General features: G+C 33.2%; 1 protein-coding gene across 1 annotated transcript; it reads right to left on the reverse strand.

The window, feature by feature from the left end:
• Window positions 1–16,154: 16,154 nt before the first annotated feature.
• On the reverse strand, window positions 16,155–17,168 carry LOC113859443. Its single transcript, XM_027492217.1, has one exon. The coding sequence runs from the start codon at window positions 17,166–17,168 to the stop codon at window positions 16,155–16,157; it is 1,014 nt and encodes a 337-aa protein (XP_027348018.1).
• Between the last annotated feature and the right edge of the window lie 159 nt (window positions 17,169–17,327).

Genomic DNA, 17,327 nt, shown 5'->3' on the forward strand with positions numbered 1-17,327 from the left:
AATTTAGAGAGAAAATTGGTTAAATCTATTTATTGGTCGATTATAATCAATGGAATCATAAAATATTTCATTTACTTTGGTCAAACTTATAAAAGCTTAAATAACAAAGTAGTAATAATTAAACAAAGTCTAAAGAGGAAATGTAACGCTCCAAATTTTTGTAATATTGATTATTATAATATATATATATATGTGTGTGTGTGTGTGTGTGTGTGTGTGAATGGATGTTGGAATTGCACTTGAGTGCGTGATGAGTATTGAATGATGATATATATGTGTGTGTGCGTATATGATGAATGTGGATGTTGATTGTGCATCGAGATTCACTATACTGAACTGTTTGAAATAGGCTGAGTGTAGGGTGCAGGGTGTTCTCGTAGTAGTGAGAGAGGTCTCGCTGTAGCAAGAGGGCCCTGGGAGGAAGGCGTGAAACTGTCGCCTTCTTGCTGTAGCAAGAGGTCCTTCGCTATAGCGAGAGACCGACAGTTTGTAGTACATTTTTAGGTGCAATCTCGCTATAGCGAGAGGGTCTCGCTGTAACAAGATTCTGTAGAAATTAGAGTATAGTTTCCTCTGAGATTTTCACTATAACGACAAGGGGAGTCGTTGCAGCGAGAGTGTCTCATTGTAGTAAAAGTGTCGCGACCAGAGGGGTATTTGAAAGGATTAGGATTTGGAAAATTCATTTCACATTCCTCTCTTCAAAATCCCTTCGATTCTCTCGACCCAAAACTCTATTTCACCGACTAAATTGCCTCCAAAGTCGTTCGTAAGCTAGATTAAAGGTTGGATTTGTGTTAGAAACGCTTGGAGGTGAGTTTTAATGGTTAGAGTTTTAAAGGTCAATTTTCATCCCTCTTCTCTGTTTTTTGGGTTCTCTTTGATTTCTCATGGAGTTTCCCATGTTTTTTAGGGACGAAATTCGTGTGGGGAACATTTTCTACTGTTAGTTTGTGTTGGGTCTTCGATTTGAGGTAAAGGGACTCTGCCCTATCTCACTGTGTTTGATTTATTATTTATTTTGTTAAATATTGCAATTTTGTTGAGATAGAGAGTAGAAAATATGTGTTGATGAAAATTATTGTGTGTTTGAATACAATTTGATGTGTGATGAGATAGTTGAACCCATTATGGTTGACTGTGTATTGTGACATGCCATTGATTGGTGATTTAATAATGTGATTTGATTGTGGTAAATTCTTATGAGGATTTACTGCTTAAGTGTGCTATGAATGAATGCGTGTGTGTACGAACATGAATATTGTGTGCAATTGAAATGTGTGTGAATGAGGCATGTTAAATGCGATTGTGAATATGCTATGAATGGTTTAGTGATACACTAGAGGTGTGGAAGATGGGGACGGTAGAAATACCTTGAAGAAGAGAGAGTGGTGGTGACACCAGCAGTAAGCGTGGATGCACCACAGGTCACACACTTTCCTCCTAACTAAACCTCTGACCAGCACTTTTGCCGAGCGACTCGTCATCGAGAACACGTGGTATCTGTGATGCAGGGGTAATCGGCGACCATCCATGGTGTGAAACTGTTATCATAGTGTCACAATGAGCATGGCTACGTGTGTGTAAATATTTTGGTGTCGTGAGTGCATCGATTGCGAATTGTAATGAAATGCTTGAAAGTGTTGTCTGTGATTGCCTATACTTGAGTAGAATATGTTACAATACATGTGGGTGTGCACAGTGAGTCTCTATGTTTTGTGTGTGCTAGATAGTGTAGAGTACTCACCCTTACATTTAATTTTCAAGTAACCAAGACGATCAGCATTGGACCTAGTGAAGGGATGAATGAAATTGTTATAGGACTGAGATTTTATTTTAAAATTTTGATGTAATTGGATTGGTTCTGTAGCAGTTATTGATATAAACTTGTAATCCCTTATTATTTTAAAATACTTTGATAAAATTTTGTGTTGGGAAATTATTCTTAAATGAAAATTTTATTCTTCCCATTTTGCAAAATTTATTATTTTGAAATTAAATTAAGGTGTTACAGGAAACATCAAAATAACATGAACATACATTATTCTCATAATGTACAAGATGTTGACATTTTCAAAATAGACATTAAAATATAAAAAAATACATTAAGACTCTTTTACAACATTTACAAGATACAAAATATAACAAGTCCTAATGAGCAGCCTATCCATCACAGGACCAAAGAGACACTAGTCATCCCTGTGCCATCCCACTATCATTGTGATATCATCGGAGTCGAGATTGTCATAAGATCCGAGATATAGATTACCAGAGTTTGCGGTACCAGTAACCCTCTCAAAAGTCTATCGAGATGATCGTAATCATGGTACGTAAACAGGTAGGTCAAGGTTGCTGGGGTCCTCATGGTGCCAGGAAATATGTACACACAAAAGGTAAGATGTATTTTACTTAGGGAAAAATCAAAGGAACACTATAGGCTAATTCTATTTCCATCGTAATAATATCCCTAAGTACATCATTAACAGAATTGTCTACAAGCCTAATTCTCTCGATGGGTGTTGTCATCCTAGTTCTCTGAAATTTTTACATAAGGATGAGTCTCTATTTTTATTACTAAGCATACAATCACAAATAAATCTATGATACAGATAAAGAAATTATACAATCATCATATAATAAGATCATTAATTATCTAACTTATTCTATTTAGGTCCCTTATTACTTTAAACTTTCATTTCTCACTTCCACTGCCCCTAGGATCTCTTGAGGTCTTTCATTTCTTACTTCCACTGCTCCTGGGATCCCTCGAGGTCTTCTTGAACATAGATAGTTGCTGGATAGCCATAGCTACACAGATACAACTTGTGCTGACCCGGCCCCTTTTAGCAAAAGCATGGTTAAGAGTATTTGTTAGGAAACGAGTGTGAAGCCTATAATGTAACACCCCGAATTTTGATAATATTAATTTGAAAATGATGTTTTATGTGTATTAATTACATGGATATGTGTATGTATGACTGGTTGGGCTGAAATGGGCTAAGTGCCTAAATACAAGGCGAGATACTGGGTTGTTCTCGCTGCAGCGAGAGGGCCTTGGGAGGAAGGACCATAATTGTCGCCTTCTTGCTATAGCGAGAGACGTCTCACTATAGCGACAGAGCGACAATTTAGGGTGCATTTCTGGGTGCAGTCTCACTATAGAGAAAGGGTCTCGCTGTAGCGAGATTCTGCAGAAACCAGAGTGTAGTTTTCTCTGTTTTTTTGCTGTAGCGAGAAGGTGTGTCGCTGCAGCAAGAGTTTCGCGACTAGAAAAGGATTTAAAGGGGGCTATGGTTCAGGGAAAGTAATTTCTCCCTCTCCCTTCGAAATCCCTTCGATTCTCTCACTTCGAAACCCTGTTCCACCGATTAATTGCCTCCAAAGCCGTTCGGGAGCAAGATTGGAGCTCGAATTTGTGTGGAGAATGCTTGGAGGTGAGTTTTAAATGGTTAGGATTTTTATTTTTCCTTCCCTTTCTCTGTTCTTAGTAATTTTCTCGGGGTTCTCATGGAATTCTTCCATGTGTTTAGGCCGAAAGCCGTGTGGGGAGCATTTCTGTGGTTGAGTTCGGGCATGGGTCTTCAATCCAAGGTAAGAGGAGACTCTATCCTACTCCTTTATGTGTGATTTGCTGATATTTTGTGTGATATTGTGATGTGGCTGAGTAAAGTGTAGGAAATTACTGAGATATGTGATGTGGGCACTTGTGCCGTTTATACACGTGTATATATCTGAATGAACATTGTGAAAATGTGGGCCCGAGGGCCGTGTAATATGAATAAAAATAGGCTAGGGGTCTTGTGTCTTGAATGACTTATGGGCTATGTGCTATGTGTGCTGTGAAAATGAAATGTGGGCCTAGTGCCGTAAAGTTGAACAAATATGGGCCTTGTACCGTGTACTGTTAAATGTGGGCTATGTGCCGTATACTGAAATGTGTGTGACTAGGGCGTGTAACGCCGTTGTAATGTGATGTCAATGGTTCAGCGATACATTGGAGGTGTGGGAGATGAGGACGGTAAAAATACCTTGGGGAAAAGGGAGTGGTGGTGACACTGACTGTGGAACGGGTGCACCACGGGCCATACACTCTCTTCCTGACTAGACCTCTGACCATTACCTTTGCTGAGCGACTCGTGACTGCCCACGTGGTATCCGTGAGGCGGGAGTAACTGGCGACCATTCATGGTGTAAATCTGTGATCACAGTGTCAATGTGAGTGTGGCTGGCATGAGTATGCATGGGTTCATGAATTGTGCTTATGGATGTGATAATGCTGCCTGTGCTTGTATTTGTTTAATGTATTGGAAATGTGCTGGAGCTGAGACTCTATGCTTAATTGTATGTTTTGGTAGTGTAGAGTACTCACTCTTACAGTTATTTTTCAGGTAATCAAAACGATCAGCACCAGACTTAGTAAAATGGGCGGATGAAACTGCTATAGGACTAGGATTTTAATTTGATATTTGAATGGGTCATGTAGTAGTGACTTGATAGAAATTGTAACCTCTTTCCTTATTTTAAAATATTTGATGAAACCAAGGCTTGAGAACCTTATTTGAAATGAAATTTATTTTATTCCGAATTTACAAAATTATGATTTATTGAAATTAAACATAAGGTGTTACATATGGTGCTCTACTCTCATTTGTCTTGCACAATTTAAAAGGAGCATCTGCCACCCTCATTTCTCCAATAATTCTCAGTCGTCCCCATCTTCCATACTTCCAGTGTATCTCTGAACTATCCATACTCATCCTTATCATATTCCTTCTTCATTTCATTTCTCTTTCCATATTTTCTATCTCATCTCTCTATATTTTACTCTAATTCCTTAATACATCATACATTAATCAACCATTGCTGAAAGTAGATCACCCTCAGACTCAGTCTATAACATGCGTACATATATACTCAGAGTAAGAACTATATACATCATGAAACATCACATACATAATTCAAAAATAATAAAAACATATTCTCATCCAACACATACTTAAAATCATATGCTTTCATAAACACAAACACAACAGTTTCGGGAGCTATTGCTAGGCCGACGTTCGCCGACTTGAGTTATAGATCGATTTCTACAACCACATACGTAATTTCAACCAAGGGAAGCTACTTACCCTCGGGTGAGGGGAAGGAGCGAATACTGACCATTTTTGCCCACTTTTTGGATCAATCTCTATTCCTTCCTTTGGTCAGGAATAGTCGGCCTTGTCCCCTTCCCTTCCCTCGCCCCTAGCTACATAGCTACATAGCTACATAGCGAGTTGGCTGGGTACGGTCCTTTCCCCGTGATATTTTACGTACCGATTATTTTGAATATATCATTGTAGCTTGTCTCCCTTATTTAGGGCCCTAAGGAGCTTCCTCAAATGTGTTAAATGGTTGTGGAAACTTGGTGATGAGAAAGTGAGAAAATGATGGTTCACAGACCAAGGTAGTTCTACACCTTATAGAAAAGAGTTTTTCTGAGTAAAGAAGAATTAGAGAGAATAGAAGTGGAAACAAGAAGTTCGAGCCCTGAAATACTTGCATACGTTCCGTGGAGTCAAAGTTTGAGTTCGGATTAGGTGAAGTTTCAAAGTTTCTAAGGCTTTTCTCTGTAATATAGAAGAGAGAGTTCAGAGGAAATGATAGAAGAACGTAGGTTTTGAAATGAAATGAAATTTTTATACTGGAAATCTCTTAAATACCCCTTAACCCCGAGCGCTCCTGCTTGAGCGACACACTGGTCGTCTAGGCGGGATACATCTCGCCTCAGCAAGATCTGCAGACAATGATTTTCCAACGTGTTTCTGATATGCTCGCTTGAGTAAGCTCCATTTCGCCTGGGCGAGATGGCATCTAAAGAGTACGATATTTTTCTTGTGAGTCTTCGCCTAAGCGACTCATCTTGCCTGAGCGCTAAATCTCGTTTGAGCGAGATTCCCTACGTCACTTCTTCTAAAACTCTTCTTGATTCACTCCTACCACATCCTAATACTATTTAATATCAAACAAAACATAATTTTTTGAATGATGAAAAAGAGGGTGTTACATACTCCCACACTAAAAGTCTTGAAGGTATGATCTTAGTCATCATCGCCGAACTAACCCTCTATTTCTTCTAATTCTTCTAGTACCAAGTCCTCGTCATAGTGATCTCCTTCATCAGCGATAATCTCTACACTAATAATCTGCTTTGAGGTAAAAGTGGCTGGTCTTCCCATCTAATCATAGTCGTGAAAGGTATACATGTAGTTCACGGCATCAGGTGTCCAAACCATTCCTCTATATACATACAAACACAGTGTGGTGTATTCTACCACCAGCAAGAAAATCAAAAGGAACATTATATCCTATGGTGAGTTCTACTATATATACATCATCAAGTTCATTTTCATTCATTAGGTACAATAAGCCTACAGTGGCTCTGCCATTTTCTAAATATATAATTTAGCCTACTTTCTATGATAAACTCTGCTAATCTAATAGGTCTCTGTAGGGTGGTCATCCTCGTTCCCTGAAATTTTATTTGTAAAAATGAGTTCTCTCCTCACCATTAAAGCATAACAAACATACAAGTATGAAACATCACAGCAGCACATACAGTACAACACATATAAAGAATATCATAACTCATGCACTGTAACTATAATAAGATCTATCTCTTTCTCATATACGCACTCTCTCATGCATTGTGATCACAGTTAACTATTGCCTGCAGCATTTCATGAGGTCTTACACATAGAGGTAAATGGTTGTCGATTTGCCCATGCACATGGATACTGTCACATATCTCAGAGAGCACTAACTAGCAAGTGTCCTAGTGCAGTTGTAGCAAGTTATAAAATTAAGAATTCATCTCAAGTATCATCCTCAGGGATTAGTTCTTTCAATTACCACTTCACAAATCAATAACTATTTGACTTAAGCAAAATTTGAAGTGTTTTGAACATTTGAAGACAAAAGTAATAAAGTGCAGAAAATTATAAAGTAACAACAAAACAAAATGCAATGTTCAAAATGAGATGATATGTGAATGAAGTTAGGAATGATTTTACTTCTTTATCAATTGCCAAACTAAATGAGATCTAAACTCTAAGTTTCTTAATTGATTGATGATCAATTTCACTAGATTAATCTAAGTTCAATTCCTTGACTCAATGATCCTAATATTCAATTAACTACCCTAATTATTTAAGTGTAAATCAATCAAACATTGCATTAAGCATGAGAAATTAAGATATCACAAGATCGCGAATTTTTATTCCTAAGATATCAATAACTTTGACATTCAATTCAAATATGAGAAATTAACTCAACTTCTAATGATAAAAATCCACTAGGTTCAATTCAATTAAATAGCTAATCCAAAAATTACATTAAGGATAGAATTAAATGTTCAATAAAATCAAGATATTAGAATCCATATCCATAATCAATTTATAATATCAAAATCAGATCCATCAATCCCTACAAAAAAAATATAACATGTTCCTAAAAGAAAAAGAGAAAGAAAGAGTAGAAGAAGACAAGCTGCAAAATTTCTTCATAATCCCTAGCTTGATTCCTCAAGGTCCAAAGCTTGGAAGCCGCCACGAATCTCCCTGTCTAACTCTCCTAAGGTATAGAAATGAAAAATTTCTGGCTTTTTATAAAATTCCTGCTCTTCTGGTGTGGTTACTATCTATACAGAAAGTAACCATGTGCACTTTATGTAATCACTTTATGTGAAAATAGTAGTCACGTGTAGCTTCATCCCTTCAAACAGACTTGTGTGTAGTTACTATATGTCTAGAAAGCAACCATGTGCATTCTTACTCCTGAACTAAGGCTTTGCAGTGATCACTTTTACAAAAATAGTAAACACGCACATTCTTCCACTTGGAGAAAGGCTCTTATCCTTAATCTTTGTTTTTCCACTCTTTGTATCTAAAGTTGTCACTTTTATCCAATTTCTTCTCTGAAAACCTTATCCTTAAGACTCTTAGCTTAGAATCTCCTGCAAACTAGTTCAATCAACAAAATTATATCAAAATTCTACTAAATCCAAACAATTTGAGCTACTAAAGATAAAAATTGACTTTATTGAATAATTATATATTTTTGTGTAGTTTTCATTTTCTAAATTACCTTTTTTCTATAAAAAAAATAGCATAAAAAACTACTTAAAAACTTAATAAAATATGGATTTATCAGATACAATGTACATAATAATGGGCCTTTAGCAAAAGTATAGTCAAGAGTCTACTCGAGAAATGTGTATGAGGCCTATGATGCTTCCACTCTAATTAGTTTATGCATAGCTACTACAAATAGCATTCACCACCCTCATTTTTCTAAGATTTTCCAAATCATCCTCGGACTTTATACCCCTAATATATCTTTGTAACTATTTACACTAGTCTCTTTTATCACTACCACTTACAAGATACTTTCCTAAATGAATTTTTGGGCATGAAAAACTTAAGATTTGTTTTTGGAATTAACTAACTAAAATTTCATAGTAAAAGTTATGAATAAAACCTATTTTAAGAAGTTTATATGATTTTGCTATTTATTATTATGTATGTGCAGTTAATATTGTAAATTATTATCTTGAACAATACGTACTGAGAAAAATGCTAAAATTTAGGAAAGATAATTTTTATTAAGACCGAGAGTGTGATATTTGACAATGTAACTATAGTATGTGATTTAATTTTAATGTGTTTTAACTGTACGATTGGAGCTGAATCCGGAGGTGTTCGACCTCTGACAAAATTGTTTGATTATTTAATTGTAATTCAATGAAACATTAGTATGATTGTGTATTGTCGTTTGAAAATTTATGTATGTTTGAATATTATCTTAAGGGAGTAGAAATATGACTTTTGAAATTATATGATTTGGGTTGAGTTCAGAGATAGCTGACCTTCAGCATATTTCACTAATTTGTATAAGGTGTTGTTTGAACTGTTAAGAATGTGTGAAAATGATTGCATGTGAAAGAAAACTATGAAAAGATAACTGCTGAGAAAATGGTGTCATGAAAAACTGACAAGATTAAGTATAGATAGTTACAAAGGTACACTAGAAGTACAAAGTTTAGAGACGATTTGGGAAATCTGGTAGAAATGAAGGTGGTGAATGTTCTTCGTAGTGGGTGCATATGAAATACTAAAAACAATAGCATCACAAGCCTCATACTCCATTTCTTGACTAAACTCCTTATTATACCTTTGCTAAAAGGAGTTGTGTGAGCACATTTGTATCCGTGTTGTTTCGACTAACCAGCGATTATCTATACTTAGAGAAGACCTTAAGGCATCACAGGGGTAATAAATGTGGAATTATGATATCTGTGTTATAACACAACAATCTTGTGATTATAATACGTGTGTTGGAATAGATTGATTGGTGTAATTATAATATAGGTATTGTAATACATCAACGAGTGTAATTATAATGCATGTATTGTAATGCATTGATTAATATGATTAAAACTCACATATTATAAGATATTGATTGATGTTAAAAAATATGAAATGGCATATCTTAGTGTATATTTTGAAATATTAATGATGTACTTGTTAAAATGTCTAAGTTGCTGTAATTTTATTAATATAATATGCAAACTAATATTATTGGTGTATATTGTATTTAATGATATTTCTGTATTACTTGTTCATTTATAAAATAAGGGATTTAATGAGGTAGTGAATACTCACTCTTACATTTACATTTTTTAGAAATTTAAATGAAAAATGATCTGTTCTACGATCATATTCTCATTGGTGTTACAAGGAAGAATTTGCTCTATTAGGATTTAAGTTATATTAAAGTTATAATAATTTTGATTAAGTCATGATTAGAAATTGATTTTGGTATGTAAATAATTTGATGTTGATTTTTAGAAGCTTAAAGAGTTTGATAAATTTTATTGTAATTAATTATTTGAAGTATATTTGTAATATTTAGTAGTTAATTCTCTCAATTCTACTTTTATCTTAATGTTTAATTTAAATTGTAAAAATACATTTCTATGTTATGAATGAGATTTATATGTAAAGTTTTAAGATTTGATAACTTCCATTATTTTAATATTTAAATCCACATAATTTTTTCTAATTTATCTAAAATGTTATCTATTTTAATTAAGTTTTATCAAAATTATGTAAAAATAATAATAGAGATGTTATAAACTTTACCTTAGGTCTCATGCAAATTAAATCATTTCCAAAGTTTAATTCCTTAAACAACCATTTTATTAAAAATATTTTTTATTCCATAAATATTTATTTTTATAATTAAAATTTAAATTAACAAATTTTCTCCATAATTTTTAGATAAAACTATGTGTCTTTAAATTTCCTATTGCACTTAGGGATAAGTAAGAGTGGAAACTAGACTTGTTGAGCCAAAATTAATTTTTTTCTATTCTAAAATATCAACTAAGATTTTCTTATTTATTGTAAATAAATCATCTCATTTTTGTAAATAAAATAGTAAAATTATTATTTAGGCGTGAAATAAATATTTTTAAAATTATAATAAATTTGTATAATTACTTTAAGGCAATTGTTATTTAAACAAGCATTGGAGGATGCTAATACCTTTCCTACACTTAATTAGCTCACAAACTCATATCCAATTTGAAAGTCCATATTATTTTCAAAAGTTTTTTCCAAGATTTTCTTTAAATAAACTTTAGTAGTGACTTCTTTGATTTTTTAGAAAATATTTATTTTAATTGGTGTTTTTAAAAGCTTTCTCTGTCATATTACTATTTACATTGCAATAATTGTGCACTAATAAGTCATTAGGTTAGGTTGAGTTTCAACGATACAAAATTGACACTCAACCTGTACTTTGTCAAGTTTCAAGTTTTTTACTTGAACAAACTCAACTACTCGAACCAAACCACTCATTTCATTTGGTTGGTGAGGTTATTGGATTTTGTTGACATGTGAACACCTATAATCGTGCTAATGTTTGCACATATAGAAGTAGTGAAAATTAGAGTTGTCAGTATAAGCTATAGCCCCTAACTTACTCTACATAATCTATTAAATAACTCTTTTTTTAAGCCCTATATATTATAAAAGGTTAGATTAGGGTAAAGGTTAAGGGTGGTTTAGCCCACCTTTTATTAGATAAATGAATAACTATGGTGTTATTTTTTTAATAAAAAAACATGTTTATTTATAATTTTGTATTAAATTATTTTATTTAAATATTAAAATTTATATTTAAATACAAAAAATATACTTTGAAAATAAAAAATTCTATCAAATAAGTTATCTGTGTCACAACCCCTTTTTATAGAGAATTAATGACATTTCCGCTTACTTTTTTTATATTCATTTATTTAATTTATGAGGCATTATATATCAATACTAGAGTATAAGTTTTTCAAAAACTAAACTCCAACATTCAAATACACAAATAACGAACCTCATAGGCATTTTATATACAATATTCAAAGTCTTTATATAAACTTCCACATTTAAATATGCTAACTCAGTGAAAATCAAATACAAGTGTTTAAAACATAAATTACATTACTTGAAAAGTATAGCCCAGCAGTCTAGACTTATTACTATAACCTAGACTGACCAAAAGTATTCAACATCAAAATTTCCACAAAATGCCAACTTTGTTGTTCCTTAGCCAAATCTCCTAGCTTGAGAAGTAGACGCATTCCCTGTACTTTCTGCTCACGTACCAACATACGATCTTTGCAGCACACATATCAACATAACAAAATGCAAGGGTGAGCTTATATAATTGACAACCTTATTAGTGAAATGTGAATTAGTATAGATAAAATTATTTAAACAGCTCATAACAGTCAGCACACAGCACATTACATAGCTTTAATAAAATGATGCAGCATGTCCAGCCCATTCCCAACCCATCTAATGCAAATGCAGCAATTCAGTTTCCATCTGGTTTCATAGCCTAATTAATCCAGAGGAACTGTTTCCGGTCTGGGAGCGATCCATCCCGGTATCTGGATCCAGACACAGAACAGCTCTAGGATGATAGTGATAAATGTGATGTAATATAGCTAAATTAGCATATTACAACACAACAAATCTTTCATTTTCAACTTTAATATTTTTATTCACAACAAAGCTCAGCATTCCAATATACAGCACACAATGAAAACTAAGTAGCTCAAAATACTAATTAAATATTCCAGCATATATTAACATTCTTGGCTCATATATGATCGCATTCCAGCATATTATATTTAATCATGGTTTTCTAAATAATGATCAGACAGCCAAGAAATCTACTTAACTATACAGACTCTGGGTTTTAGCCCAAAATTAACTCATACAGTCCACTATCCCAGCTAGAATGAAATAATTTACATAAACATCACGGTCTTTACTAAATGATCTAGATTAAATCAGGTAAGCTCCCCTTACCTGAAATGAGTTCCAAGATATTGTTTCTAGTGGGTTCCGTAGAGAGAGATCGACAGTTTGGGTGTGTAATACAGCTTGAACGATTCAGATCTACTCAAAATAACCCGATTTAAGTCCCTTGAGAAAGAAAGAGAAGAAACAAGGTAAAAATGAAAACTGAGCTCCGAAAACTCACCTAGATCTCAATGAGATAGAAGATCTTGCTTTGATAGAGAAGGAATGCTTTCATAAAGTTTTCTCTAAGAATAATAGGAGAGAGAACAGAGAGAGAATGAGAGAGAAAAGTTGTTTGGTGAAAAATGAAATTTATGGACACTGCGGCCCCTTAAATACCCTTCCAGTCCACGTGCTCTTGCTTAAGCGACCTACTTCTCACTTGAGCGAGATTTGCTCTCGCTTGGGCAAAAAAACCAGGCAGTGGAACCTCTCAATTTTATGATATTCTCGCTTGAGTGAGATGCATCTTGCCTGGGCAAGCAGCGTTCTCGATTGGACGAGATTGCATCCAGAAAGCTACCTATTACTCCTACGACATCTCGCTTGAGCGAGCACCTCTCGCTTGAGCGATGTCACCTCTTGCCTGAGCGAGATTTCTTCTCGCCTGGGCGAGGTTACAATTGGGCAATTGTATCTGCTCTCGCTTGAGCGAGACTAATCTTGCTTGAGCCAAATACCCTGCACCCAGACTCCAAAATTTCTCTCCCGAGTGAAATACTACCAATTCTAAATCATACTTTCTAAATTATCCAAACACTTAACACATTTAACAATCATTCTTCAATTCACATGACACTTCACATATATTAACATCATCGTATGACACAACAACTACTCTACTCCTTATTTGGCAATTACATAACCTTTATATTCCAACATATAACTAATTCACATGATTCAAGTCTACGCAACTCTAATCAATTAGCATAACAAGAAATACATATAATTAAACTGATTTGACAATTTGATTTTAAAAATAAATTCTATTAAATTAAGATAAGCCACAATTTAAATTTACAAATATTCATTAGTTTTTGCTAAATTTATAAGTTATTTTCTGCATCCATAAATTTTGTAATATTAAGTATCATACGTTTACAATTTTCATAATGACAATGTTGCATTTATTTTTTTTAATACATTGAATTTTATTTAAATACATTATCTTGAGCATTTTGATAATAGATAACTTAACAAATTTATTTAGTGTTGCTTTACGTTGTCATTTACATATATCTACTTTGACTTTTAAAATATTTATTGAAGATTTTTTAAAAATAATTTTATAAAAATAAAAAATAATATTAAAATTAGACAAATTTATGATTAATACTCAAATAATATTATAAAATTAATGTACTATGAAATTATTTATAGAATTATATGAATAAAAATATTACTACGATTTAATAATTATTAATAACATAGGCAAAAAATTAGATAAAAATAAAATTTAATTTGATAATAAATTATTATTTTATTTAATATCACACATATTTAATTATTTTTCGTCTATTTTTAAGCAATTTTTTTTGTCTATAAGTGTATTATAAAAAATATGTTATATAAAATAAATATTTCAATGGATTATAATAATTTTTCAGAAGTAGTTAGTCCTTGAGTAAATTCTTAATCCACTTAACTCTGTTAACATTTTAGTTTTGGGATGGACCTTTTGGGCTTAGCCTATGAAGATTAGGATTAAATTAGCTCTAGTGAAAATCAAGATGTTACTATGCATGAAAAGTTTTTGTTTTTGTTTTTATTCTAATAGATTTGTTCTTGTATTTGATCCTATAGGTTATTTTAATATTTGATTTATCATATTAAAAAATATCATAAATAGTGAATGACATTTAGCACTACAATATTGTTTCTAAATATTAATAATGTCATTAAATTAACATAAGCTATTTATGTGATGATACATGCTATATGGTTAGTTTCTTTGTCTATGTGTCGAATTAAGCACAGGTCATGAAATTTGTAACCTTGTAAAGTCTAATTTTATTTTCTTGTTGATACATGAGTAGACTTATTTCATATAAACTTATATTTTTTCTCTGACCATGGTTATGCATTTCATTATCTAAACTATATTATATCTTATAGATCTTTTGCTACATAAGAGAGCGCATATCTCATATAGATTACTCAGATTCTTTCACATGATTTATTTTATGTAAAACTTTTAACCTTATGATAATCTTGTTACACGTTTGATGGGATTAAAAATAAAGTCATCACATAGAAGAATCATAACTTTTGGTCAAAGGACAACATATATTATTATCACATTGAAAATTATTTATAATATTCATGCAACAATCATTACTCTTAGAGATGTATGAAGACTTGATATCTCATATTTATCATTTGTGAGACTTGATTATCAGTTTAATCATACTTGTCTATGAATATTTTAAAATTAATACTATGTTAAATTTCACTATCAAGTTATTTATTTTACTTCATATTATACAAATTATTTACTATGCTAAAGACATCATTGAATTCTTATTATAGAAATAAATAAATTTGAGTTGTGTCATTTATTTAAATAAATAATTGTGATATAAAAAGATGTGTTTATATCATAAAGGCTCATAATATATACATTAAGAATGAATTTGCATAATTTCGTGTAGATGACGTTTATCAAAGTTAGTCAAATATTAATATTATCAGTATAATATGTTGAGACTAATATATGAGTGAACCAATTATCCGATGCCATATATCATAAATATAAGACGTCAAGTCTATACACACTAATAGGGGTAACGGTGTATTAAACTAACCTACCATGAAAAACGTCGTGTAAATTATAGACAACTCTAAACTACCTTCTTTTTTCTACTATTCAACTCTAAACCTTTTGAGACGATAGAATGCTTTGAAACATAAAGTTTGTCAATGGAACCACGGTTAGTACTGTCATCGAGTCATGGTTTTTGGCTAAAGATTAAGGACAATTATAATGAGTATCAGGGATATTTGCACTAGAGGGAAATGATTCATCTAAACTCTCAATAACATAGGTGCAAGAAAGGTTAAATAATGTGTTTTCAAAAGCTCATCGTGTTCCACTAGTAAATCTTTTAAAGAAACAATAATTTACATCATCGCATATGCTTATATGATATTTTCTGTAGATGAAGGTGCGAAGTGCAAATTTGAAAATGCCAAATCATTGCTGAATCATGACTTAAATCGAAAACAAAGTCATTTATATGTTCTTAAATAATGACAGATTTTTGCCTTTGGAACACACATCATTTTCTTGCTTGAGGATGCAAGAAATTACGTACAAACATTATAACACTTTATTCTCTTACCCTATTGTTTATTTGTAAATGACACGAGTCTTAAAATACATTAATAAATTTGGCTAGTCGAAATCCTTTAATCAAAAGGTCTAGAACTTGTTTTCAGTAATATACTCTCCATTGATTTAATGTAAATTGCATTAAATTCGCAATTAACAAATTAAAAAAAAATGTGTTTCCTACTTTTGTAGTTGTGATGAGATTATATGCCTAAATTATGTAGTTAAATATACTTCTTGCATGATGAGAAGAACGCAATCATCCGTATCTCTCTACTTTTCCCCGTAGAAATTATTCAGTTAACATGGTGCTCATGCTAAACGATGGTAATAAAAGTGACAGAACCGATTACAAACAGTGTTGAGGAGTTTTCCGTGTTTTTTTCACTTCACTTTCCATAGGTATGATTCCAAACTCCTCATGCACTTTGTGCTTCTAAGAAGGCGTTAAAATCTTCTTTGACTTTTCTTAAACGAGGAGAAATGCAGGATGCTGCAGAGGCAGTGTGAGATGTAGAAAACCCAACATGGAGAGGTGATGTGTCTGATTTTCTACCACTAGTTCTGGAGGAACCAGTCTTGAGGACCCCTTTAAGGCCCTTCTCAAAGACAAAAGCTGAAGTAACGGGTGCATGAACATCATTAGCACTGCACTTGATCAATTCCATTGGAAGATCAAAGTAGGAATTCATGGGGTCTCCTTCAATTTCATGGCACAGTGCAGAAGAAGCCCAAGAACCACATTCAAACTTCTCCAAAGAAACAGTCCTAGATATTGCACCTCCCATTTCTGACCCTTCTTTTCTGGCTTTAACTGCCTTTGCTTTCCCAAAGCCAGGCAAATACAGACAAAGAGCACTGCACTTAAACCCCTCTTCTTCACATGATTCCATGTCCTTGCCATTCACAGGACCCTCTTTGATGGCTTCAGTTATGGAGAAGCTGCCATGATGTATGTTATCATGTTGTTCGGCCGTGCTTGGTTTGACCAACCAGAGATCAAACTCATCTAAGGATGCATATGCTCTTCCTTCACCATATGACTTGCTTCTCCTTAAGTGCATTTCTTGTACCAGACACTTATGCTTGAGTATACTACTAGCTTGACATGGTGATTCTACGCTCCTCCCACCGTTCGATTTCTTCTTCATCAAATTTGAAGTGAACATAGGTGATGAGTTGGCTGAATTTGGAAGACTATGGCTAAGGAGTTTTGGGTTTGGAGGTTGTAATGATATTGCACGGTGCAAATCAGTTACTACCAGAGATGTACTAACATTTGGTAAAGCAGACTCAAAAGTCCTGTGTTTAGTGGAAGATGCATTCTGTGACAGTGCATCCATCACAATACGCTTTTCCTTTTGCTCGTTTTCCTTCATTGAGATTTTGGGTCCGTCCATCTTTGTTACATGGAAATCACCCTCAGCTATCATTCCATCGCTTGCTTCATCTTATTTTTTCTGTTCTGGAAGGTAGCTGGTTGCGCTACTTGTATGGAAAATATATAATGCACAGAACGTTACAAGTATGCAGCATGGCCATCCACATCTTAGTCGTGATGACCATGTTCTCTAATTAAGAAGTATATATTT

This window comes from Abrus precatorius, unplaced genomic scaffold, assembly GCF_003935025.1.
Source record: "Abrus precatorius isolate BTA unplaced genomic scaffold, Abrus_2018 Scaffold2, whole genome shotgun sequence".
Lineage (NCBI taxonomy): Eukaryota > Viridiplantae > Streptophyta > Magnoliopsida > Fabales > Fabaceae > Abrus > Abrus precatorius.

Excerpts from the sequence above, each read along its gene's own strand:
- LOC113859443 (XM_027492217.1), bottom strand. The coding sequence starts at position 17,168 with ATGATAGCTGAGGGTGATTTCCATGTAACAAAGATGGACGGACCCAAA.